At 35.9% G+C, this 25,991-nt stretch overlaps 1 protein-coding gene across 2 annotated transcripts; it reads right to left on the bottom strand.

Annotated features, from left to right (window-relative positions):
* Positions 1 to 802: 802 nt before the first annotated feature.
* Positions 803 to 25,574, bottom strand: CDC16 (cell division cycle 16). 2 transcript variants are annotated; one of them, XM_062601659.1, is made up of 18 exons: positions 25,402 to 25,574; positions 23,099 to 23,153; positions 22,053 to 22,150; positions 21,460 to 21,498; positions 20,502 to 20,642; positions 18,460 to 18,619; positions 17,906 to 18,000; positions 17,087 to 17,220; positions 15,513 to 15,592; positions 13,947 to 13,996; positions 13,171 to 13,244; positions 11,090 to 11,215; positions 9,003 to 9,155; positions 8,201 to 8,264; positions 6,856 to 6,917; positions 4,552 to 4,687; positions 3,525 to 3,615; positions 803 to 2,400 (listed from the first exon to the last, which is right to left on the bottom strand). In XM_062601659.1, the coding sequence occupies exons 1-18, from the start codon at positions 25,447 to 25,449 to the stop codon at positions 2,135 to 2,137; spliced, it is 1,872 nt and encodes a 623-aa protein (XP_062457643.1). In that variant the 5' UTR covers positions 25,450 to 25,574; the 3' UTR covers positions 803 to 2,134. The 2 variants fall into 2 exon arrangements, with proteins under 2 accessions (XP_062457643.1, XP_062457644.1); XM_062601660.1 differs by lacking the exon at positions 25,402 to 25,574 and adding an exon at positions 25,178 to 25,310.
* Positions 25,575 to 25,991: the final 417 nt, after the last annotated feature.

The raw sequence follows: 25,991 nt of genomic DNA on the forward strand, positions 1-25,991 counted from the left end.
TAAACTTTCCTTCACTCTTCCTCACTCCATACCCATAAATTTTAAAATGCAAGTGTAACAGAACTTATAATCATACAGAGACATGAGGGAAGCAGCCACCATCCTGGATTCATACCATGTATGCAGCCTTTCTGACTCAGATGAGGATTCATGAGAGGCACCAGGAAAAGAGCTGAAGAACAAAGATTTAACCAGACACAGCCAACAGGCTGGCTGAGCAGCTAGTAAGTAAGGCAAAGAAAAGTAGCATTTGAGTCACTAACTAGTGATTCATATCAGCTAATGGAGGTGCTAGGATAAATCAAGGAATGAAAGAAGCTCCAACAACTAGATAGTTCTTCAGATACAGAACCTCACCACTGAGAACTCAATGAGCCGTAAGACAGATTTAATTGGATGCTATGAGGTAGTTTATATTCCAATTAATGCAAAGCCATATGCATAAGAAAAAATTAATAAGAGATCACAGTAACAATCAGCGATTCAATATTCAATCACAAATTTAGAAATAAACTCAGTGTTGCCTTTCTTAGTGCAGACTTTAAGAGGACAGTTAGCAAAGAAAAATGTGCCGCTGGAGGGAGAGAATGACAGCAAGAATTCAGTATAGGTACTTGGATTCATCATCATCCCCCATCTGTTCTTATTTATGCAAAGCAAAAAAAAAAAAAAAAAAAAAAAAAAAAAAAAAAAAAAACACTTAAGTGTAAAGCAAATAATGATGCTCCATAAAGCGGATGAAAATTACTACAGATTAACAGAATACATAAATCTTGCTTTAAAAGTATCAGAAATACATCTTTAAATCTTGTTAACACAAGTGTAGAGTGTAGAAGTTATATTTTAGACCTATTACTTGATTTTGATGACTAAAACATGAATTAGCCTCTTCCATTTTGTTGAAAATCTCTGTGCATAGAAAAATTGCTGGTTCTCGAGAGCTGAAGTATTTCACACAAGTCTGGACTGTTAAACTTCAGGAAATCTATTCTAAACATTAAATGTCAGAACTTAGCTGGAAGCCACAGAAGAAAACATTATGACAGCTTGTAGCATTAAGTTTTTAATTTTAGCCCCTCACAGTGAGACATGTGGAACAGGCAAGAAGGGAAGGGAGAAGTTTATGCTAAATATGGTCAACATTCATGCTAAGTAGGAGAACAGAACAGCCCTGTTCTGTTTAGTGGATCAACAAATCACTGCTTCTACTTGAGACACAAGCTTTGTTTCATCATTTTCAGAGAACAAATAACACTTTAAAATACCACAGTTTAGAGACTTGTAAAAACTGTATATGGATGTTATTCAGTTAATCTTCTGTCTTGACAAAACAACTATGTGCAAAGAGAATGACTACAGCCCCTACAGAAGTAGTAGGCTGCAAAACTGCAAGTTTATTATTACACGAACTTCTGAAAAAGTAGCTCAGATGTCACTAATTCCAGGAACATTGATTTATCTTAATACTTAGGTCACTCACATTTGTTGTCTAGTCAACTTACCAAAAACAGTTCTTAAGTTATCTTTCAGTGATACAACACAGAATAATGGTGAAGAACTGGAGTTAATAATTAGGACAAAAAGTATAACAAACTAACATGCTGTGTAATGAATTTAACATACGCCAAGTTAGAGTTAACTGACGAAAATCATCAGAATTACTTTATAAATATATATTCCTTTAAGGAGTAATAAGCATTGAACTTCATGGAGTTTTTGGCCTATTTACTACAAAGCATTCCTCACAGACAAGATGAAAACTCAGAAGCCACAACATATTAGACCCCAGCTACTCAATTTAACAACATAGTAACCAATTCATTTTTAAGTATTACTTTTAAACCTCCAGTCTTACGATGGCAGTCACAGGGAAAAGTAAACAATTTAAAAAATGTGAATTTATTTTTTATTTCATTTTGTATGGTTAATTTTGTAGAAATAATAAGGTTGGAAATAGTCTTACATATATTTTTAACATCCTTAAGGCAAGCATTATTCCTCCGGTGTTAAGTACCGAGAAGCAGTTTGAATTCATATAAAAATAGCAAATTCCTGAAAGTATAACACAGTAACAAAACCACTAAAACAAGGATAATACACCTAGACAAAATTAGCCCCCTATCAGCATTTACAGTCATGTACTGTGGTCTGACATTGATGTTTCTAGCATCATATCACTTTCATTCATTTCAATCTCAAAGGCTTCTTCCAGTGGACGACTAGTATCTGTACTTTTCCTTTGATGTGATGTTTCTAACGTTACTATGCCACTTTCATCCAGAGTTTGCCTTTCTATATCAAATTCTCTGAAATCCCAGGGAGGTGAAATAATGTTCTTTAATGTCTTCATTGTGTGTACATCAAAATCATAACATCTTAATTTGTCTTTGATCTCTGTTCCTAAGGAAACAGACAAACCATTAGTTTATTCCAAGTGAACACTCCAAAATGTGCATCTCAAAACACTATCACCCAGTAAATTTTATGGTTCTATCTTTTCAGACCTACATTAAGCTGTCACTGCTTAATGAACTGAGTTTAATACAGTTGGTCCAGCACAATCCAATAGCCTGTATGTTTCTTAAAAAATAAAATTACTAAGTACAATTCAATGTCTGGAAGATCTTGGTTAAGAAATTAGTGATTGACGATTCTTTTTCCAATTATTAAACAGGCTTTTTTTGTTGTTTGAAGTAATATATAATATAATGTGCATTAGTGCATATCACACAGTTGAATGGTTCTTCCAGATAGGTTAACTGACTCCATAAGGAGCAACGAATTATTGAGAAGAAACACATGCTTCAGTTGTGCAGCTAAGTCTGCTGGTAAAGCAATAGGTCACATAAATGACTTAATGGCTTCAACCTCATTAACATGCCTGAAAGGGCATCGACTGTGTAACATTCATTACAGGTAAGTTAGGTCCAATGAAGCAGAAATATGTTGCAAAGAAATTTTCTGTGAGAAATCTATTTCATGGAATACAAATATTTCAAACTGCGGTAACATAATATATTACAGTAACAAAGCACTTATTTTATCACTTGCAAAACACTCTTTTTGGAGGCAGAAAGATTTATCCCAACTGTCTCCATAAAGCACAATTTTGTTATTATGAAAATACCTTGCCAATACCTCTCTACATATTCTAACTGAAATCAAGTCCCCTGATTTTTTTACTTTGTACTGCTTCAGTCCCCCATCCCGCCCTTTGTTTTCTTAGCTGTCGCAATCCTTTATATAAAAGAAATGTTCATCTCCTCCCAAAGAGGAAATGTTTTCTTTTTTTTTACATTGGTAAATTATTCACTGCCATGATGCTTCCAAAATCAGCCACCATTTCCAATCACTTTTCCCCCACACTGATCAATTCCAACTCATTTATCTTGTCTCTCTCTCTCAAAAAAAATGCTTTGTAAGTTGACGAGATAATGACAGACAATATTTTTTCCTGATCACAGAATAAGACTCCTCTCAAGGGATTCAAAGACTTTCAGAAGCAACACAAGTGACAGACTTACCAATGTAAGCTTCAGAATCGCCAATATACATTTCTATGCAATGTCCAAGCATTGTGACTGAAAACGTGTCATCCCTCCTAAGACCAAGGGCCTATCAAAAAAGTAACAAAAATATTCAGCAGCACATAAAACATTTATATATGAGTAAGTCCAGTATGATTCTGAGGTTGTTTTTTTTTTTTTTTTCTTTTTTTTTGAAAACACTGTCAGAGTATAGACTTCACTGTAAAAGTGAATTTTTGTGCAACCAAAATAATACTATCACTTGAACTGGTTGGGGGGGAGGGGGGGGAAGACATGCAGGCAGAGACTCATTCACAAGGCATGAAATAAAATATGCTATTAAAATAATGATTATAAAAATCGTACAAAAGTTAATTTTGTATCGCTAAGCTACAGTTTACAATAAAATATACTGAGACCTGCAAACATAGTTACACTCAGTGTATGTAACACAAGCTTTGAGGTAAACAGAACTGCATATAAATTCTCAAGTCAATCAACCCAAATGCTGGAAGTTCAGCATGCTTCCATATTCACTGTTACATTATGAAAACGTGAAATCACCAAAGCTGTCTTAAAATTATAATATACCATATACCATATAATATACATACTGAAGATCAATCTCACACAACAAAAAAATCAATTTATCTTTAGAAGTTACACTTACTGTAGAATTTCTATTATTTCAAGACATAGGTCGGAAGTATTTCAAATCATTTCAGCTCTATGTGAGGTTTAAATATATGAAACTTATGCAACCATTATGAAATTCGATTGATCAATAACGAAGAATGACCCAACTACTAAGTTTTACAAAGTGGCCATGACCCATCTACTAAGTTTTACAAAGTGGCCATTTTAAATCAACACGAAACTTGGAAAACTTCCACAAAATTTGCAAGATAAAGTAAACACTAATTTGGGCTGGATAAACTGTTGTTCTTTTTTCTAAAAGCAGAACAGTACGCAACAGTAAATATAAGATCTGTGGCCAGCACCTTAAATTAAACAAGTTACATACCGTATGAAAATAGTCAATTGCACTTTCAAAATTGCCCATTAGACTATGAATGTAGCCAATGGCAGAATAAGTTGAAGCATTTTGAGGAATTAGTACTAGAGCCTGGCGATGATATTCTAGTGCCTCTTCATATTTCCTGTTAGGATTAAATACAGGATATCTATTAGTAAACTTCAGGGTGAAAGGTTCTTTTACTGTACTACATTGATGTTTTCCTTGGCACAGTGACACACAATCCAGTCAAGAACTTCAAGATTATTGCTTCTTACTTTTGACATAAAAGAATGCACAAAAGAGTCATGGATATTGACAATTTTCTTCCTCAACATAATTGAGAAATCACTGTTCCCTTGATGTAGCACAACAGCTGTCTAGAGCTAGGCCCCATTTGGAAAGGATCTTAACAATTTGATACGGTAAATTGCCTTAGATGTTTAATGATCCTCATTTTAACAGTAGCTTGCTTTCTGTAGCTTTCATTTGTCTCCTCAGGAGAGGAAAGGAGAAATGCAAGAACTAAATCACTTGTTGTTTAAAATGAAAAAAGCACCCTGGGCAGAAATTTCACAACTGTTAAGTGCTGCACTGAACTAGGATTTCTCACGTGTATTTTGCTACCGCCTCTATCAGAAGTGAAAACTTTAACATATCCGTAATTTCCTTCAAATACCAGCCATTAATTCTTTGAATTGATAATTTTTCATTAATTATACTGTTTATTGCATTTGCTATTTTACAAACAAAGAATTATGGCATTACTCTGAGAAACTGAATTGTCACATTTAACACTATTATACCAAGTTGTTAAAAATGAAGGTACTATTAATTGTCCATACAGAAAAAAATTTACTGCTAACAGTTTTAACAAATTTATAAATAACAAAATATAAAGCTGTTAGAGGGCATGAGGTAACAATTAAGGCAGAAAATTTCTGCTACTGTTTGCTAACTGCACAAAAAAAAAAAAAAAAAAAAAAAACTTTCACACAGTTTGACATTTATTTTCAGTCACAGTCTTTTACTGCTGAATTAATTACCATTGTATTTTAACATGCTGCTTTCAAATTTCAACCCCTGTAAAAGTTAGGGAGTAGACATCCACTCAGTAACCTGTCATAACAGCAACAATATACATTATCAATACCAGCTATTATAGACATTTACAGCTGTCCAAAATGCACACAACTGCCTAAATTCTCAACTTGATTTTCTTTAGCATTAAAGACAGTTTACAATATTGTTTGGAAAGCCAATCTGATGCATTTCAACCGGAACAAATAACATTATTACAAGCTGTCCTAAATGTGGTGCAAACAGTTACTAACTTATTGCAAGAAATTAAAAAAAGACAAAAGGAATTATAATTGAAAATAGGACTTGAAAAAAAGCCCTGCGATTATACTAATGAATAGATTCCAGAAGCAGTGGCTTTCGTTTGATCTTGGCAAAAAGCACAACTATTATACATCCTATTTCCTACTGAAAATGAAGACTAATTGGAAATCTAGCACAAAGCAATTACTCCCAAAGCCAGAGCAGAAGTACATCTTATATCTACCATAATCACGTTCTCATTAGCAGCTTTGAAACAGAAATTACAGTACACATCATTTGGCCAATTAAAACCATGTCATCAAAAAAAAACCAAAAAAAACAGTGATATAGTACTGATTAAACTAGAGATAATACTGGTTAAAACAGATTAAAATAATTAGCAAGAAAATACTTCTCAATGTTAAAACTTGCACATGTACTTTGCAGTGCATCTTTTTCTTTTCCTAAAATGGAAACATGAATGAGATGTGAAATAATTCTGTCTGCAAAAACAGTAAAACAATAAAGTAATGTTTTATTGCTGTTTTAAGGTCACTGAAAATCTTACTCAAGTGAAAGCAGAAGCACTGATCCAAACAACTAACCATCATAAAGCCACCGGTATGCTTAAATCACTGGACATTGGCAAGGATGTTAGGATTTGGACGGTAGTCAGTTAAGAGTTAGGTTGTCCTAAGGATCTAAAAGCCTATGACAAAGTTCTATCAGATAAAAATCAATAGTTAAGAAAATGCCTTTGCAGTAAGTACTTTAACTTGCATGTGAAAAATAGGATATAAGGAGTGATTCATGTGTTAATACTGATGAGCTGATTTAGGGGATTTAGTTCTTACAAGGCGCTTCTACATTGCTCTCATGTGGCACTTAATGTAAGTAGGTAGTACCTTAATGTAAGCAAATATGCCTACAGAAAACAAACACATTTGCATAATATTCTAGATAAATGTAGCCCTATTGCTCTCTGCTTACTTGAGTTTTCTGCAGACATGTCCCAAGTTGTTCAATAAAGGTTCCCACTTATCAACTGTTACCTGCAAAATAGCACAAAAATTCCAATAACTTCAGCTTCCTAGAAGGTAGGAATTACTTGTTTGATTACTTTTCAAAAGCCGTACAAATGAATAAAACAATTCATTCATAACCAAGTAAAACATCACATGTATCTTCAATTCCTTTCTAAATACTTACATACTAAATATTTTCTAAATACTAAGAACTTAAGCTTAAAACATTAACTCTCTAAAATTTTGCAGTAACTGAGGTTTTCTAATTCTTCCATTCCCACCAAACCAACTGAATTTCTTTAAAGTGTCAATGATATTAAACATGGATACAAAACCAAATAAAACGTGTTTTCTACTCAACTAAAAGTCATATTTAAAGCCTCTCAGCCTAGGAGTACTGAAGACCCTCAAACTTATTGAATAATCACAACTAGTAAAGGTCTTTTTAGGCTGCATCTCTCCTCCATAGGCTAACTTTATCTGTTCTAACAACTTAGCTCATTTATGAGGCATGTAGAATATTATATGTAACCCATGAACATTTTTAAATATTTCTTACTGAAATTAGAAAAATCATTTGAATCTGATGTATTACAGTTTTGCAGTTTGTGTGAATACACAAAAAGGTTTGTATGCTCAAGTGTTTGGAGGAAATCAGGATCATAGTGGTTGAATTTTGATTCACAGAAGAACCAAAACCACTAACACATTTGTTGTCAAACTTATCAGTGATTATTTTCAGGAAGTTAGTTTTTGCTACCAAGCAAACCCAGAAGAATCAAACCGACAACACACTTCAAAGTTTCTCTTATCTAAATCCATTCAAATTCACAATTAATTATCCCTGGGCCCATTCCCACATAGTGGCTCTATCTAGTAGATGAACTACAATCCACACCTGCAGGATTATGTTCAAAAGAAAAAGAAAAGGAAAGGGCTAACACTTCAGGTGGCAGGAACGATCTTCTCACACGCCCAGATCCACCACCAGGCCAAAAGCCGTTGGTCTACTAAGACCCAAGACTGAATATCGGACCTGGATTACACTGTCCACTCAATATGAATACTGTTTTTTAAAATTCACGCAGAATGTCTCTCAGTGCTATGGAAAAGCAAAAAGCAATGGCTGACGAGTCTCATCTAAAATATCAACATACCCAACTGCAAGTAGATTAGCAAAGTTTTAAAGTCAGATTTATATTAGATTGTTTGTATCCTGAAGTAAATGCAACATATTTGCCTCATAAAACATTACAGAATTTGCTAGAGTTTTGCAAATCAATGCTCATGGACATTAATAAGAAAAATACCTCATTTCCAATAGCTTTAATTTTTTCTAGTGCATCAAGAAACCATTTTTCTGCAGTTTTCCAGCTAGATATTAGAGAGAGGGAGAAAAAATAAATTAGCACATTTTCTTTAGTAGAATGAGAAAAAACTGTATTACAAGGAACAGTTTTTTGACATTATTTGGTCATAAATGAAGTTATCTATAAAAACACTAAATCAAGTTTACTGTATTTTGCACGCTTGGCCATGCGATCCTAAGAGCTGACAAAATAAAGAAAATAGAAGCAGCTCAAGAACATTCACTAAACACTTCTTATATTCATTCTCTTTAAGAATAAACTTGGAATTTCTTAACTTGATAAAATACATTGCTGTACAAAAATTTATAACATGCGTACTGACCAACCCCTTTTCAAGGCATGCAACTACCCAGTGAGAGGCACACACAAGATAATAATCTATCTCTGCATGTTCCCCAAGCTTTACTCTTTCCTCATTTAATCCTTAACAACCAAGAGTGATTTAAAAAGCAAGGGTCTATCTAAACCAGAACTAAAAGAAATTTTGCATTCTACAGCTCAAAATAAGTACTTTAGTAGTTATTTCTATTCTTTCTATTCTTTCTATTCTTTCTATTCTTTCTATTCTTTCTATTCTTTCTATTCTTTCTATTCTTTCTATTCTTTCTATTCTTTCTATTCTTTCTATTCTTTCTATTCTTTCTATTCTTTCTATTCTTTCTATTCTTTCTATTCTTTCTATTCTTTCTATTCTTTCTAGAAAAATCCATGTTAAAACTTTAATTTAGTTTTTCAAGCTTACTCTCCATTTTGAAATGCAACCACTCCAACTTCATGCATGACGAAAGGATCCTCAGGTGCAATACTTAAAGCTTGGCTGAAAAACCTTTCAGCTAACTTGGAGTTGTTGGTCAAACCATATTCCAGCCCAATATAGAGCATTGGCAAATGGCACCTACAAAAAAGTGCATGTGCTTATTCATATCACAAAGTAAAGAAATACCAAGTATGTTTGCACGCTTTTATGTACATACAAGTAAAAAGTTGTTTTTTAAATAGACTACCAACCTAAGGATCAATTTAAAAGATTTTGTATGTTATTGACAAGAATTTGAACTCTAACATGAAATAGTAATTTAATTTGGAATTATACATATAGGCTTGTGTATAATTTCTCAGTGTCTAAGCTAGTTCTGAGTTTTTTTCTGGTTTCTTTGCTATATTTTATATATAAATCAAATATGGATGATACAGTAGGATTATATTTATCAATAATTACATTAATCATTAATTACATACTATTATATGCAATATGACACGATTAATCCACTACTTGTTTTACTGCTCTCTCCACAGTATCAAGCAGCTATTCAGGCTATTACTACACAGCAGTTCATGACATGAAGTGGCTAACACATGATTCACAAATTTTTATTTAGGAAATCTATTTTCTCTCTGGAAGTTCTCTGAAACTTATCAGGAAGCAGTAAGTTGCCCAAGAAGACATAATCCTTTGGTCCCTCTCCCATTCACAGATGCCAAATGAAACATAAGGTCCTCTAAGAAAAAACAGCACGGAAGGCTATATAAAGTCAATGTAACAATATACACAGTCAATGTAACAAGGATGCCCAACAATTTAATATAGCCCAATTTTTAAAGTAATGATGTACAAGCAACATTCTTTCAGCTAAGCTTTTTCCATAAAATATCTTAGGAGTAAAAACAAAAAACAAGTTCTTGAATGAACACAGCCTTCCACATTTTAGCAGACCATCTGAAGAACTAGATTATTCATAGAACTAAGTTGCAGCATTTTTTTTTTTTTTTTTTTTTTTTTTGTAATTTAACCTGAGATGAATGGGAATAAACTGCTGGTGCCCGGATTAAGGGAACGTAACTAACACCCTCTTCCCATTTCAGGATTGAAGAAGCTCCCATTCCACAAGATACTCCAAAAGAGAAAAGGTGCTTTTGGGATTACATGGTAAATGTAAAAAAATGAGTAAGGAAATTTCATCCTGCCCTCTCATACTTTCGAGGGAGAATACTGCATCAGAAAACTCCTGTTGTGCTTGAAGCCCTTGAGGGGAGAGAGGGAAAAATAAATAAATAAATAAATAAATAAATAAATAAATAAATAAATAAATAAATAAATAAAGGCTGCTCAAAAATTTTGACAGAATGTGATCTTAAACATGAACATTCTGAAGAATGCAAGAAAAAACAGTATTTAAGCAGCGCACCATAGCAAAATATAAACACAATTCAAGAGAAAGTTCAACAACATTCTTGCACCAAATTTCAAAGCTTGCCACAGCAGAAACCAAGCTCCTAAAAAGGGTTGCCCAAGTGATCTGTAATGACTTTTTCCTTTTACTAGGAAGTACTGTTGTCTAAGTGTAGAACAATACATAAGCATTAGTAGTGTTTCTATACACAACTATTTAATAAACCTACACTAAGAATTAAAGTCACTAAATGTTGCTAACTAATGCCTACCTCCTTCCCCATCCCAAGTAATCTTTGAGAACATAGTTTAAGAAAAAGGTAGATTAAACAAAGGCAAATCTTGCATCTAATCCTATAAGCAACTAAAATGATACTAACAGTTTAAACAAAATGTTAAGTTCTGCATACCCCTTAATTGTGTCTTACTCAAATAAGCCAGCAGTGACACTGTGCTTCTTAACACTGGTTAAGTGTTCTAAAATTATAACAATAATCAAAATGAAGTTAACAAATCATGAAGCTGTACTTTTTCTCTCCTCTCTTGTCCTCTATCAGATAATGGTTGCAAATGTATTCCTACTCTTTAAAAGGATATATGTCAATAAAATACATAAATAGTTTATAATAACTTTTACAAGTTGGAGGTTTTTGACATACCCTTTCATGAGTTGTGCAGCTGTGAAGTATGCAGCCATTGCTTGGTCATGCTCACTCTCAACTGCAAATGAATGCCCATATGCTATCCATGCAGGTCCATAAGTTCTCTCAAGTGTAGTAGCTTTGCTAAAAGCAAGAGCAGATCAATACAGTAAATATTTGAAATTAGATTTTATCTACCTCAACTGTCTGCTTACATAGCAATGCTATGCCATACAGTTAAGCATTATTAACACATCTTCTCTAATGATCAATTTAAGTTCACTTTAAAATCTCACCACCAAACTATTTAACACTTAATATTTGACATTTTCAAGAACTTTGTGTTATTCCTGCGGCTGTTCATGGAAGTCAGAAATTGTTAAATATTACTGAATATAGACAATATAACAGGTGGATTGAGCAAGGTGGTGGTGACTTATTACACATTACAAAGTTCTAGCTATAAATTTAAAAATAATTCAAGAAAATGCAAGCATCATAAGCAGGATATGAAAATACCTAGTTATAAACTTGCAATGAACTATGTGTAGAAATTTTGCCATATGACTGTACCAGTTTTAGTGAAGGCACAGTGTTTGTCACAGTGAAACTCGTTACTTCATGTCACAGATAACGGAAAACATTTTGATCTCTGTCTCCTGGCATAGAACTTTAGATTTCAACAGTTTCATCTTCCCATTCTACATCCTAGACAGCTTCAATTACTTCAAAAACTTTCCTCATAGAGAAGCATTCCTCCAGAATGCTTGTTTACTGCCTTCTTCTGAATTCAGTTCAAATGCCTCACATCTTTTGTGAGCTCTCCACTCACTTCAACTTGTCAACAGTTAGATCTTACACAAGACGGGTGACAAGTTTATCCCAAACAATATTTCCCCAATTGGTGCTAAGCTACCAAATGCCCTTTTACAAGATCTGCAGGAACAGGTTAGCACTTAGAAATAGCCTGAAATAGTTTGCTTCCTTTTGGAGCAACCAGGATGATGCTTTCCTTACACACTCTAATGTCCAGCTGTCCCCTCTAATCTGTTTAGCAAGTTAGAAGTTCTGACATCTTATCTTTTCATGTCGTATTTCACATAATCTCTTCCTAGGATTTGCATCATATTTTAGGAAGCATCTGAGACTCTAGTACATGGTTTTGCAAGCCCAGAACACTGATATAGCAGACTAGCATTTTTATCCACAATATCTTCAGATCCTTTTCTAACAAACTGCTGCCTAGCTCACAGCTACCCCTAGCCTTGCAACTGTGTACTTTATCATTCTTCAAGTAATTTAGGTATCTTTTTTATCGTTCTATTTTTACCAGAGCTGTTTTCCTCTTTGGCAAGATTACTCTAAATTCTAGATGAGTCTTCCAACATGCTTATAGACCCTCCCAGGTAGCTTGCAGATTTACTAAAGATATTTTATTTCACCACCCAAACCATCTAAGAGACCTGAGTCACTCAGGATGACTCCTCAAAGAATGTTACTGCACCAGAAATTTAAACAGTCTAAATTATTAATTCATCTTTGCAGGTACTGTCAATCTAGATTTACAGTGGGTTCCAAAGGGAAAATGCAAGCCTTAACAGGTTGGTTTAAAAGCTTCTCACTTTAGGTTTATAGTACAAAAACAAATGCCCTACTTGCGAACAAACAGCTTGGGCAAAGAAAGATTTAAGCAAAGCAGCCAAATGGCAGGATTTTCTACCTAACTCCTTCCTTTGAGGTACAAAACCTGAACCTGGTGGAATACATATGTGTCCTTAAGCTAAGCTCTGAAGCTTGATTACCTAACTGTAATTAGCTTGGCACCACGAGTGAATGCAGTTGCTATAGTCACCCATAACAGGAAGATGACTGCATGAAGAGGTTCCAGATTAAGTTCATAAATTATTTTTAAAGCATTGAGAAGGCTGAGATCTAATTGCCATACCAAAGGAAGGTGTAAATTAAAGGAATATTTTACAAGTAACTAGTTGATCTAAGTTTCTGTACACTATATGAGTCTCAGAAAAAAAACGTGAACATTAAGTATTTATTTAGCAAGTGCAACAGGTTCACTAACTGAAACTGGACAACAGTTTTACCTGAGGTACCTTCTGGCATGTTCATTTTTGTGGCCAACCATGAGATAGTAGCATCCTACTGCAAACCATGACACCTATGCATTAAGTTCAAAACAGAATCGTATTAGCCATATTACTCTAATTTTAGTAAAACAAAAACACAAGTGATAGGCAACACACGAATAGGTGACAGAGAAGTTATGAACTTTTTCACCAAAATGACTTTCAGCTTTTAATATCATTTTATTGGCATCTTACAGATAAGCTAAACCTGCTGGTATGTACCAGAAATATGTATGCCATTAAGTATATTTGTTCAATCTCAAAAACAGAAGGCTAAACCCAAATCTTATTGCTGTTTCCAACTACCCACTTGTAAGAAATACAGAAGACAGAGCTGAACACTTCTCAGAGGAGCCCAGTAATAGGACAAGAGGCAATCAGCAGAATTCGCAACATAGGAAATTCAGACAGAATGAAAACAAAACATTCTTCACCATTAAGATGATCAAACTTTGGGACAGATTGCCCAGAGAGGGAATCAGTGGTATCTTTTAAGTTTTTATTGACAGTGAATTCCTTATGTTGAATACATTTTACAGGCACTTTATTATTTTAAAAGAACCTTAATATAAAACAGTTACAATGCAGGGAAAATAAAAGACAAACTATTTTCATTAGCTCCACCCAGAAACAGATTTTGAATTCTGGTTGCTCAGACAGACTATTACATTACAACTTCTATTTGCAGTCACCTAGAGAAAACTACCTACTAATGAAGACTTGGAAAAACTTACAGGATTATTTGGATACAAGTCCACCAGTTTATGAGAAAGATAGAAAAGCTCTGGATAGGGGAAGAAACAAAAGAAAATTAAAACATGCTAACACCTTAAGATGTTTCAAGTCCTTTAACTTTCTACGTGAAATATGCAGAACATCTAGGGGTACTAACGCACAAACTAACAAAGACATTTTTTGTTTAGCTATGATGTTTCTAACTGCCTGGAAATAGATTCAATTTTCTAGTTAACTAAAGAAATTAAATATTGAGAGCACACAAACAAGCAACTACAAACCCCACTAATAATTATGTAACAACATAGGAGGTCACTAGCAGCTATTAAAGTAAATGTCTGTAGTATTACACTTGAATGCATCTTGCAAAGGTTTTGAAAAGACCAAAGTTCAGTTTCTTACATCTAAAAAGTAAAACACATGGCTAGACTAATTTCAAAAGAAAAGTCCTGTGCTTCATTATGCTGAAAATTGGACAAAATAATTATTCTATTATTTAGAATACTTTTAAATAATTAGAATAACAAGTTTTTTGTTTTTGTTTAGAAAGTCTACACTAGATTCTAATAAGAAGTGGAAGTGATCAGATACAGGTTCATTATTCTCATGCCTACGCAATTTCAAAAGAAACACTATAACAGTACATAGGACTTCTATTTCCCTGGAGTATGTTGTTCTTAAGCTGATGAATTTTGTCCCGGAGTCCTCTGTATCAACTCCTGGTTTCAGGAAAATCAGATATGCAAATCTGTTTACAAAATATCAATTTACAAAATGGTTCTCAAGGCAGACTTACAAGAAAGTACTAATACACTTACTGACCTATTTATTTAGAGAAAATACACCATTCTTTGACAGAATGCAAATCTTATTAGCTCCTTGATTCTATTTTCCAACTGGTTTTAAAGACATCTATGCTATTCACTTGATACGGATGTTTATATACAGTTTGAAATGAGAAAAAGCTATTCCAGATCAAAGTCAACTAATACTGTAATTGCAGCAAAGATACTGCATGATTATAAACAGATCTGAACTAGAAAAAGATCTTCACAATAGCAAATGCAAGAAGAAAGAGCCCAGAAAATCATCTGTTATGGAAAAAGTATGTCCACCTAAGCATACATACTGCTGAAGACTTCCTTATAATTTAAATGCAATATATTTTCTTCTGTTGCTAAGGGGAAAAAGTACATCTAGGTTCTTCAGGAAGATCACCTTAAAACAGAGCTCAAACAATAGAAATGAAACAATGTAGCTCACTACCTTTCTGACTATATAGCCCCTTATTTAAAAGACAGTGGCTTTCATGTTCATAATAGTAAAGATCATTTGTACAATTATTTTTTGATGGTTCTGAAGCTCCATTTCAAAGACTCTCTTCTTTCCCATTGTCCTCATGAAAGAACCAGTAGAGGAAAAAATATATGTAGATTTTTAATCAAAGTTTTGAGTGATTGTCTATTTTTTAAACTGAAATAAGAATTAAAAACACCAAGCAACCCCCATATATACATATTTTTTTAAAAAGAGTTGTGATTCTTACCAACTGTTATGTTTCTTACCATTTGCTTTATTTAGCTCCACAAGCGTCCCTATATGCACAGGTAAACAGTTTGCATGGAAAGGATCTTTTTCCATCACTCTAAAAATAAGAAGAATAATATGGAATACACATTTCAAAACATTCAATGCATTAAGAACAAGCTGCTTTTATACTATGCAATGTTCAGGTTAATTACCACTTTAAGACATCCATTTGTGACTAAGAGAGAACTACTCACAGCATAAAAGCTAATTTTAAGAACAGAAAAAAGATATTTAATAATAATTTAATATAAATATTAAATTAGCTTAGCAGATAAGGATAAGAGAATTCTGGCAGGCTGAATATACAACTAGAAAAACTGCATATGAACGAGTAGACAAGAAGCAACATTTCTGTTCATCTTACTCATAAGCTCCTTAGGCTTAACAGAAACTAAGGGAACAAGATCTATACCACAAACAAACTACGCCACAGAAAATATACTTAGCTGAATTTTATATCTTTATTTCCTGTGGCTGCCAGAAAGTTTCACATGCAACAAGCTGCATACAGGACATGGCTTACAGGCAATCGCCCATTCTATAAGGACTGGTATTTGATAAACTAGGAGGGGGAGAAATGATTTCTCCAAATCTGTTGGCAGAACCTCTTAAAATCAGAAGTACAATGTTACAACTTCACTCTCTGAGAAGAGATACACTTGGAGACAACTAAAGCTTTGAACTATTTGAAAATATAAACTAAGTATTTGGAATATCAAAAGAAAATGAGGTATACAAAACGGTCTCTTGAAGAAAATCTAAAAATTTAGTAAGTTATCTATTTCAAAGGTTATAAGGATTTCTAAAACTCCCATTTCCAAACTCTGGAATCTGTGGCATTCTCCTTCTCAGGAGATGTATACACTTCTGCCATTTCCTGCTACAGAAGGTGTAGCAATTACAAAACTTCAGATAAAAGATGTGATAATATAATTTTATTGACTTCAGTAGAGTCACTCACTCCAATGGGATCATGATTTTACTCAGATATTTACATTTTCACCAGCAGCGAGTATTCTCTACAGCATTCCCAAACTCTTGCCTGCATTGGGCTCCAAGAAATACTCTACACGGTGATGACTTCCTTGAGCTAAGGAAAAGTTGCATTACAAACAATAAAACTGAAATATTACTTTACACTATAGTATTTTGAGACTATGCAGTACAAACACAAGAAAACATAGTTTTCCTAAAAAAAAAAAAAAGTATATCAAGGCAGTACAGAACAGCTCCATGGCCATAGGAATCATACTTAGCACTCAGGGCAATCATACTTCTCAAACAGCCAACAGATCCAAATCTGTTCATTCTGCAGGCCAAATCAGAAGTAGGTAGAGAACATGTGACACTGAAGGTAGCAGAGGAAGGAAGAAGATGGACAGATGTGCAACACTGTTAATTACAGAGAGCTTTGCTTTGGCTATCAAGTTATTATGCTTGTCGATGCACTGAGCAATGAAATTCTTAAGTCCAGGCATAATTTTTATTCTACATAGCACAAGAATAAACAAACCAACCAACCAACCTCAAAGCTGCTTTCCATACTTACACCGAAGTAAGCTTGTAACACATTTTGAAGTCACAGTTATAATAATGCCTTTCAGCTAAGGATACTACTACATCCAGGTTTTCCTGGAGACCATCTACAGATTCAGGAATCACTGTTTCACTGGGTTTATTATACTGAAAGACAAAAAACCCCAAAAACAACACTGATAACAACTGAATCCAACTTAAAATGAGAAGATACAAATGTTAGTATTTATTTTCAGTTCTAAAAGACTGTAACTGCATTAATCACATTAAAATTCTTAGTTTTAAACTGGAAGCCCATAAATCCCATACCTCCTACAAACATTCTTTATAATATACTTTAAAAACTCATTTTACAGTGTGAAAAACACTTGACTGTCAGTAATAGAAGTGCAGACTCTAGAAATGAAGTGACAGTTGGCTTTCAATGCCATCACATTATCTTCAGAAAAAGCATTTTGGAATAATTTTGTTACAGTCCATTATTGTCAGGTAACTGACATTTTACCTGCATTAATAATAATGTTCTCTATTCTCTTTTTCCATCTATAAATTTCTCATGAAATAAAGATTAAAAAAAAAATCAATTTCAAGTTGCCACCCAACTTTTGGTAGCAACCATCCAAAACTATAAAACCCCAGAAAATGAATTTACATGAAGCTATTATTTTACCACCTGCAAAGTGTCACAACTACATCACAAATTTTAAAATAACCAAAACTGTAATGATCTTCTGATTTTTCAAAGCTCAGAATAAACAGAATCATAGAAAATTTACATCTAAAGTCAATGATTCCATGCAGCTCTTCAGCTATTTAGTCAGTTTGTTTTTACCTTTTTCAACTTATTCTCAAACAAGAAGTGCAGCAATTCTTGTTCTTCTTCTGTACATTGTTTACTAAGAGGTAGAGATTCAAGAAGTTCTTTTTCTGTATGAATAAAAAAATTTGAAATGGTCATATTAGAGAAGAAATGGTAAGATCAAACCTTTATAGAACTTAGATATGCAAAAAGTTTTGTAAAGCTCATCCTAAAACTACAAGGAAGATAACAGCATAAATACACTAAAAACAAATACTACTACTAATTACAGAAACTAGATTTTGATCTTACAATGCTAAGAATTAAAGGAATTCAATCATTAGCTTCTCCAATTAGTTTAAATGTAGATTTGAGCAGATCATAATTTTCGCTCATTTCATAAATTTACTTTTACCCTTTTAATACAACCATCTAGTACTTCACTGATACCTGAGTGCAAATTATTATCTCATAATATGAAGTCTGTTACTTGTCGTATTGCTTTATCTTTTACCCAGAAGAAGGAAGAAAAGGAGAAAGCAGCTAAATGTTACTTGTATTAGAGAAGCAAACACTGCTTGTCAGACCTTCTTGTGCTGTCAGCATATGGTGCGATGTTAAAAGATCAAATGCTTCAAAGCAGTAAACATCAAGCTTCAAGGCCTCTTTGTAGCTGTATGTTGCTAGGGTTCTATTATCCAAAGCATCATAGATCTTCCCTCGCAAAAGGCATATAGAGCTCTTGATCTGGTGGAAAAGCAGGGCTGGAGGTCAAAGACTGAATCAATGTTTGCAATTTGGTTTTGAGCACAAATCAAATGGGCTCCCTGAAAAGTAAAAAGCATTTCATGTATGATGAAACCTGATTTTCTAGTGCTTTCATAAAATAAAATAATGTTTCTAATAATTTCAAAGTCAGGTGAATACTGTCTAAGGCTATTTACTGCCATTTTTGCTAGAAATAAATACAGGGAAGAACAGAATTCATCTTTCCTACTTCAGGCATCCAGCATTTTGATATAGAGTTCTAAGCTATTTAGACTAGGTTCCCTTCATAGGCAGAGGGAAATGGAAACTTCCAAAGGACAATGCACTGCTCCGTTGACTGTTAAAGACAGCATGATATTGGAAGCTAATTTTTAAAAATCTTAAGTGAAATCAGATGAGCTTCATCCTAACAGTTAGCATTTCAAGTAAGCTGTTAAATAGGAAGACGACTACTAAATATAAATACCATTAAAAATCCATGAATAATAAAACTGTGTTTTTATCCTTCAGATTTTAATTAAAACATTTCATGTAAGACAAGAAAGACCTCAACAGAGATGAAAAGGATCAAATCAATGGACTCAGCTAATTTGAGCAGAACAACATATTTTACCAGGCTAACTCTCACTCAGGAGTGCACATACTAGGAACAGCATAGCTTAATTAACAACTAATATACCCTACAGGCTGGCAACCCTAACACTGTTACCAGTCACACTTACTCTGGAAGTGATATCCACACAAACAGTGTTAGTAATTTATTTGCTTTTGAAAAAGCCATACTTAAAGACAGCATTTTGATTAACAATTTCTCGTAGCAGTGCTAACTTCAGCAATTCCCTGCTTTGGCAGACCAAACTCATCCTCCTTGCATTAGTAAACTACGTTATCACAAGCATTTCTGAAGATTAGAACTGATGAAGCTGAATTTTTTGGCTGGGTTATTTTTCAGTCAGAATAATCTCCCAATTAGCTCAATGACCAGCCACACAAACGCTTGGACCAGCACACTATAGAATAGGGAGAAGACAGTGAAGGAGCAAGAACGAACAGACAAAAGCTGAGTACTACCTTACTTGCTAGCAGTGCCACCTTACATATAGCTATTAAGGTGCACTGCCATGACCCAGTCTAATCAACTTCTGCCTTAAGCCCATTAATATCAGCATTAGAAATTAAGTTCACCTTGATGATTTAGCTGATTTTGTTATCCTACTTTTACATAGAAAATTCTGTTTGTCAGTCACCTTCACTGCAATTACAGCTAGTGAACTTCATTTCACAACTTGGCAAGCAAAGACTCTTCATAGAATCAGTTCATATGACTCAGCCTAGACATGGCAATGATCACTCTCAACCATGTGCTCATACAGAGAATTTTTCCACTGAGCTTAAGAAATATCACCTTAATCCCACAATTTTCAAGTGTGATCAAGCAATGTCCCACTGAAAACAACACCTGAGTGATTAAGGAAACTTTTTAATTAAAATGTCTGATGGGGAGGAAAGGTTACTTTATATCTAGGGACCTGCAGCCCAATTGAAAGAAATGGGAGTTCACATTATCAAGACTCAATGACAGCAAAGAGTTAGCATTCTAAAAAACAATACTAGATCAAAAACTTGGTGCAAAGCCTCTATAAGTAACTTATGAGAAGTTGTTGCAAAGTGCTCTTCATATTTCCAAATCAAGTTATTTTTGTTCAGGCAGGCTAACATCTAACTTCTGACTGCATTTTTGAAAATTATGTTATCCAAAGAAGAAAGTTTAAACATGTACAGAGTTTCAAACACAAATAACTGCAAAAATCACAAGTATTTTATCAGTTATAAAAGTATCTGTTTAGAAATCATCACTTACAGAGGACTGTGACATCTCCCAGTCTGTGGCAGAGTCTTTCAATCCACTTTCATCTTTCAAGTACTTTTCGAAAAGCCTTTTATTGATTGGTTCTTCCATATCAAGAATATCCAGGGCCTGTTGATGTTCTTTTGCAGCATACTAGCCACAAACACGTGCATGTAAAAAACAAGGTTGGGAGTTGAAACATCTGTACATAAAGCACCAATAAATATAGTGTCATAAATCAAAGGCAAGGATTATAGCAACTAGTGCCTAACAGCAATATTTTCATTCATGCAAATTCTTATTTGGGTATGGATCTATTTACCATCGCAATCAGCTATTTCATTAGTTATCTGCAATACATAACTAAAACTTACTAAATTAACACCAACACAAAAATCCATTATTCAGCATTATGCAAATATGGAAATATATATCTCTAAAGTAAATAATACAGGTTTTAATAAAATTCTTAGAATTGTTCTATAATAAACACATTGTTCTATTTTACAATGATTCTATTTTAAACTTGACTCAATCTACCAGTTGATTCCATTTTCTTTGAAAGCACTAAATTTTACTCTTTATGTATCACATTTTATACAAAAGGATAAAGCTACTATCTTTACATATAAAGCATATGACCCCTGCATGAACCGCAACAAGCCAATTAAAATGTAAATATGCAGATAGAAGAAGGAAAAAAAAAATCATTCATATTCTTGACCCACAAAATATTACAGAGGAATACTTTGCTTCCTGGCAAAAACTGAACTTCTTCAGAATAGTACCATGGTGAATACTCCAGCAACCATACTGAAGGCTAAAGGATGAAGTCAACCATCACAAAATTTAAACCTGTTATTCCAGTGAACATAGAGCCTCAGACATCTACATTGCCTCTCAGGTTCTCAAATGCACATCTTTTACTTAGTTTAGTTTGTTTCCAGCAGAGACTAAAACATATACTCACATGACATCTAGCTGCAAGGTATCGACAAGCTTCGTACAACTAAAAGAGAAGTTTCATAAAGAGAAGTTTCATATATATGATGTTAGTTATTAAGAGATAGTATGTTGTTCACTTGCACGACTATATTCCCATCTGTTCTTTCCTTTGTCAGTTGTAGGTTTTTCTTCATCTCTTACATGTGGTAAAAGCTTTCCTTACCAAAAAACTAAGGATCACATAATTCAGCCTCTAGAACTCTTCACTGTTAAACTCTCTATTCAGAGGACACTGTCTTCACTCTTGCCTTCACCTCTCATTAGCAGAGTTGAAGGACAATTAAAACAACTACACCTTGTGTCATGCCCCCACCTCTCATATCTGTTGGTCTGCTGCAGTTCCATACTTGATCCCTTCTCATCTCTGCGTCTCCACCTAGGACCAATAGTTTCATTCGGGCTGAGTGAACACGTAGTTATATTTGGTTTCATTAAACTGTATTACACAGGTTTTATAATCAATCTTCCCTAAGACCTTAGTCTCTGACATTGAACAAGTCACTCTGGTTAGCAATAGAGTTTAATGACAGCAGGAAGTCTTTGTCCAAAATGACTTACCTTATCCAATTTCCGCGATCGAAGGGCATGTGCTGCCCTATGATATTGAGCTGTTAGGTAAAGACACTGGGCCAACCAATAGATATCTTGAGGTTCCTCTTAAAAACAAACAAACAAAAAATCAAGAACAAATTATAAGCCATTAATTTATACTATATCTTTAAACACTTTCATGCAGAATATTTACTTTTGTTTCACTAGAACGTAAGTACAGATCTCCCCTGTTCTAGTTTCCTGTTAAGTTACAAAGTTAAAAATTATCTGTCAGAGATTAAAAAGAAAAAAGTCAGATTTCAACTACAAATTTATCAGATAACACACTGAAAAATAAATACAGAGAATCTCATACTAACAGGTGTGTCATGAGACAGAGGAAGACACAAATGACATAGATGAAAATGGTATACAACAATGGCAGTTATCTTGCCCTTGCACATACTTACAGCTGGGGAAAAAAAAAAAAAAAAAAAAAAAAAAAAAAAAAAAAAACCACACCCACAACAACCCATAACTGTATCTCTAGAAAAAAGAAATCCACAGACACCTAGCAATAGAAAACACCATACTTCTGCATCTTGAAGTTACAAGCATCACAGAGCAGAGCTTAGTACTGTCTTGCATTATTAGTAACAACAGTTTTTGTGGGATCAAGTTGTTGAAATCAATTTAAGATACGGATGGACCACAGCTGTTAGTAGAAACAGGCTAACAACATCAAGTCACACTGCAAACTTGGGTTATATCCATCACACAGAGCAACAGCAAATCCAGTAGGGAACTACCCTTGTCTCCTGCAACTTTTTCATCCCCCGCCTCTCAAGGTATGCACTTTGTGTTAAAATTACTGTACGGTCCAGCTTATAAAGTTCAAAATGGAAGGAAGGTTGGCCCTGTGCTGACGGGACAGGTGCCATTCCAGAGATCACAGAAAAGTATTTATAAAAGAAACAGAGTTTCAGCAATAGTCAAGTAGCCTTAAAAAAACAAAACAACAGAAAAGTGTTTTGGCTCCATTAACAAAGTACAATGTAAAAGCAATTACTTACCATGAGACAGTGAAGCTACTTTGTCTGCCCAAAATAGGGCACTTTGATACTGTTGCTGTAAAAGAATGCTATAAAGAATTAGTATTTATTTGGAGTTAGTTTTCCCAGCTTATTTCAAAATATAGCTCGCCCTACTCTCACTTAATGTTTTATTATGTCTTCTCTGATGAATGGCAACTCACATCTGAGTTCTTCAGAAGTCAAAAAAAAAAAAAAAAAAAAAAAAAAAAAGGTTTTAAAAGGCCCAGTTCTGTAACCTCTACAAGGCCAGCAAAAGTCACGTAATTTGAGGTGAGGTTGTTTATTTTCAATAACAAGCAGACAGTGTTGACCATACATAAGTATGACAGAATGTCATTAATTCATCCTACTTTGCAGTGGTAGCAAATCAACTTTCCCCTGCAGTTAACATAAACACTGCATTTTAGAAGAAAGAGTACCACATAAAAAAAAGGACATAAGTTACTTCAGGAAAGTTTAACAGCACTATCTATGATTAAGAAGTTTTCACTCTCCAGTCAAGATGCTATAATTTCACATAATCCACAGTCCCCATGGAATGGGGAAGGAATTCCTCCTTACTCTTGACACACATCTGTCAGTTCCACCGCTTAGGAGGATGGGGTGAAGCAGAGATGACTGAGGACAACTGGAGAATGGATGGAAACAGGGTCTGCAGATATGCCCCATTAATTTGGGCAGGTAAGTGTACTGTCAGATTTGGGAGCCAGGGAAAACCTCATAAAGTTGGCTGGGATGATTCTCTGAGAAGATCAGCAGGGGCTACTGTTTTTTCTTTTTGTCCTTCTTTGTGGTACCGCACACAGTAAGTGCCCCAGAGTTCTGCTGAGCATTTTATTTAACAGATCACTTATTGTTGCAAGGGCTTGCAACACTAGAAAAGTCCTGATCAGTCTTGCTCCTTTCCACAACTTTATACTTCAGGAGTTTGCCTATAACCTAAAACAAAAACTCTGTCATGACTTTGGAGAAGAGATTTGGTAGACTTTTCAGAAACAGATATTGATGGTATGTTTTCTAGTCATCACAAGGCACTCTGCTTCATGAAATAAGTGGTGCCTTTTATCTTGTGTACCCTGTGTTCCACATTCCCCTTGCGGGGGGGGGGTAGGAATTATGAATGCTCAGCAACCCTGCCAAAATGATAGCTGGGTTTCAAATTGTATTCCCCTCTCCAGCCCCCCCCCCCAAAAAAAAAAAAAATCCAACCCCCCAGATAAATAAATGGCAGTCTATCAGAAATGATTTAAATAACTCTCTCAGTACTATGAAAAAAGGATGTAATTCAGGTCTACAGACAATTACGTATCTTTTCTCGGCAGTTCTACACTACTATAAATTGACTATATTGCTCAAAGAGGGATCCCACCTCCCTCCTGCTGCTCCTTCCTCAGAACTGCACAACCGTCTATATAGCTACGTGGCAAAGTAGCCTGGTGAAAAAGGTTAACCAAAATGAGCTCAGCAAAACAGAACAATAAAACTAACCAAAACAATTTAGCTCCCCAGTCAAATTCCCAGGCAGATGTGCTGGCCATGCATACAAGTATTTTTGCTAACAGAGGAGAAAAGTTTCTTTCAGTGGTGAAGCCAGCATAAGGTCTTTGAACTAGAACAAAGCAATGTGGTTTCACATTATGTTTAATCCAATTGATTAAGAATAATTAACTGATTTTTTTTGGTGGTAAATTTACTGCAGCAGCATAACTGCAGGACTCACCACCAACAACAAAAAAATGCCCGCCTTTCTCCTAGTAGGCAGCAGTGTATTAGGCTAGTATGATGGGCATTGATAATCCTTAGGCAAGTGTAGTCCAACTCGCACAGCCCACAAGGGAGGGAGGGAGGGATCCTGCGGACAGTGCCCTTCTTCGCCACACAACCCGTGCTCCAAACGAGGAGGAAAACCCGCAGCAATGCCCCAGTCCTCTCGCTAAAAGGCCACATGCCTCCTCCCCGCCAACGTTCCGTCCTTCCCGAGAGCAAACAGGCCATTATTTAAAATTTAAACCCCACAGAGGCTTTACAGGAACTACAGAGCCTGGCGTCTGCCCTCACCCGGGGGGCAGCGGGGCTCTGCCCCAGGGACCGGCAGCGGGACAGCGGCCCCTCTGCCGCACAGCCCCAGCGGAGCCCTCCCGCTTCTTCCCGGCGGCCGTTTCCCTCCCGGGGCAGCGAGGCAGGCGGCGGCGGCGGCCTGGGCCGTGGAGGGGGGGGGGATGAAGATGGCGGGTGGCGCGCACACCAACGGCCGCTCGCCCTCCCCCTCCGCCGCCCCTCACCTGGTCGATGTACTGCCGCACCCGCTTCCTCAGCCGCTCCAGATTCATCCTCCTGCGCGGGGAGAGCAAGGGAGGCTGGAAGCTACGGGAAGGCGGAGGGAGAGAAGCGCCGCCGGCTCCCGGGAGCGGCCCAGGCGCCCAGCCCGCCGCGCCGCCGCTAACGCGCACTGCCGGCCGGTGCCGCGCTCAAAGCCGCCCCCCGCCTCCGCCTCTTCCCGCTTCCCTTCCGCCGCCCTCTCCCGCCCGGCCGGAAACAGCGCCCCGCGCGCCTCGTTCCGGGAGCGTCCCGCGAGGCCTCGGCCCGGCTGCCCCGCGCTCGGCGAGCGGGGCCAGGTCGCCGGGCCGCGGGGCGGGGAGGCGGGGGGCCGCTCTCGGCGCCTCGGGAGGCGCGGAGCGGGGCTCTGCAGCGGCCCGCTGCGGCAGCGCCGTGCCGGCAGCAGGCCCGTGCGGCGCCCGGCCGTGGGGTGGCCGGGAAGCGGCCTCCCGGGGGCTTGCTCCGAGCTTGAGTAACCTGCCGGGAGGTTTTCAAACGTGCGGTTGGTTATGTGATGTGATTATTTTTGGCAAGGAACAATTGTCTTAAAAGTTTC

This window comes from Rhea pennata, chromosome 1 (genome assembly GCF_028389875.1).
Source record: "Rhea pennata isolate bPtePen1 chromosome 1, bPtePen1.pri, whole genome shotgun sequence".
NCBI lineage: Eukaryota > Metazoa > Chordata > Aves > Rheiformes > Rheidae > Rhea > Rhea pennata.

Bases quoted from the DNA above. Each gene is read 5' to 3' on its own strand.
- CDC16 (XM_062601659.1), bottom strand. From the start codon at position 25,449: ATGAATCTGGAGCGGCTGAGGAAGCGGGTGCGGCAGTACATCGACCAG. The intron at 18,001-18,459 runs GTCTGACAAGCA...TTATTCATACAG, and splicing joins TATGCTGACAGCACAAGAAG to AAAAAGAACTTCTTGAATCT. The intron at 11,216-13,170 runs GTAAAACTGTTG...TCTTGCTTTTAG, and splicing joins CATGCCAGAAGGTACCTCAG to CAAAGCTACTACACTTGAGA.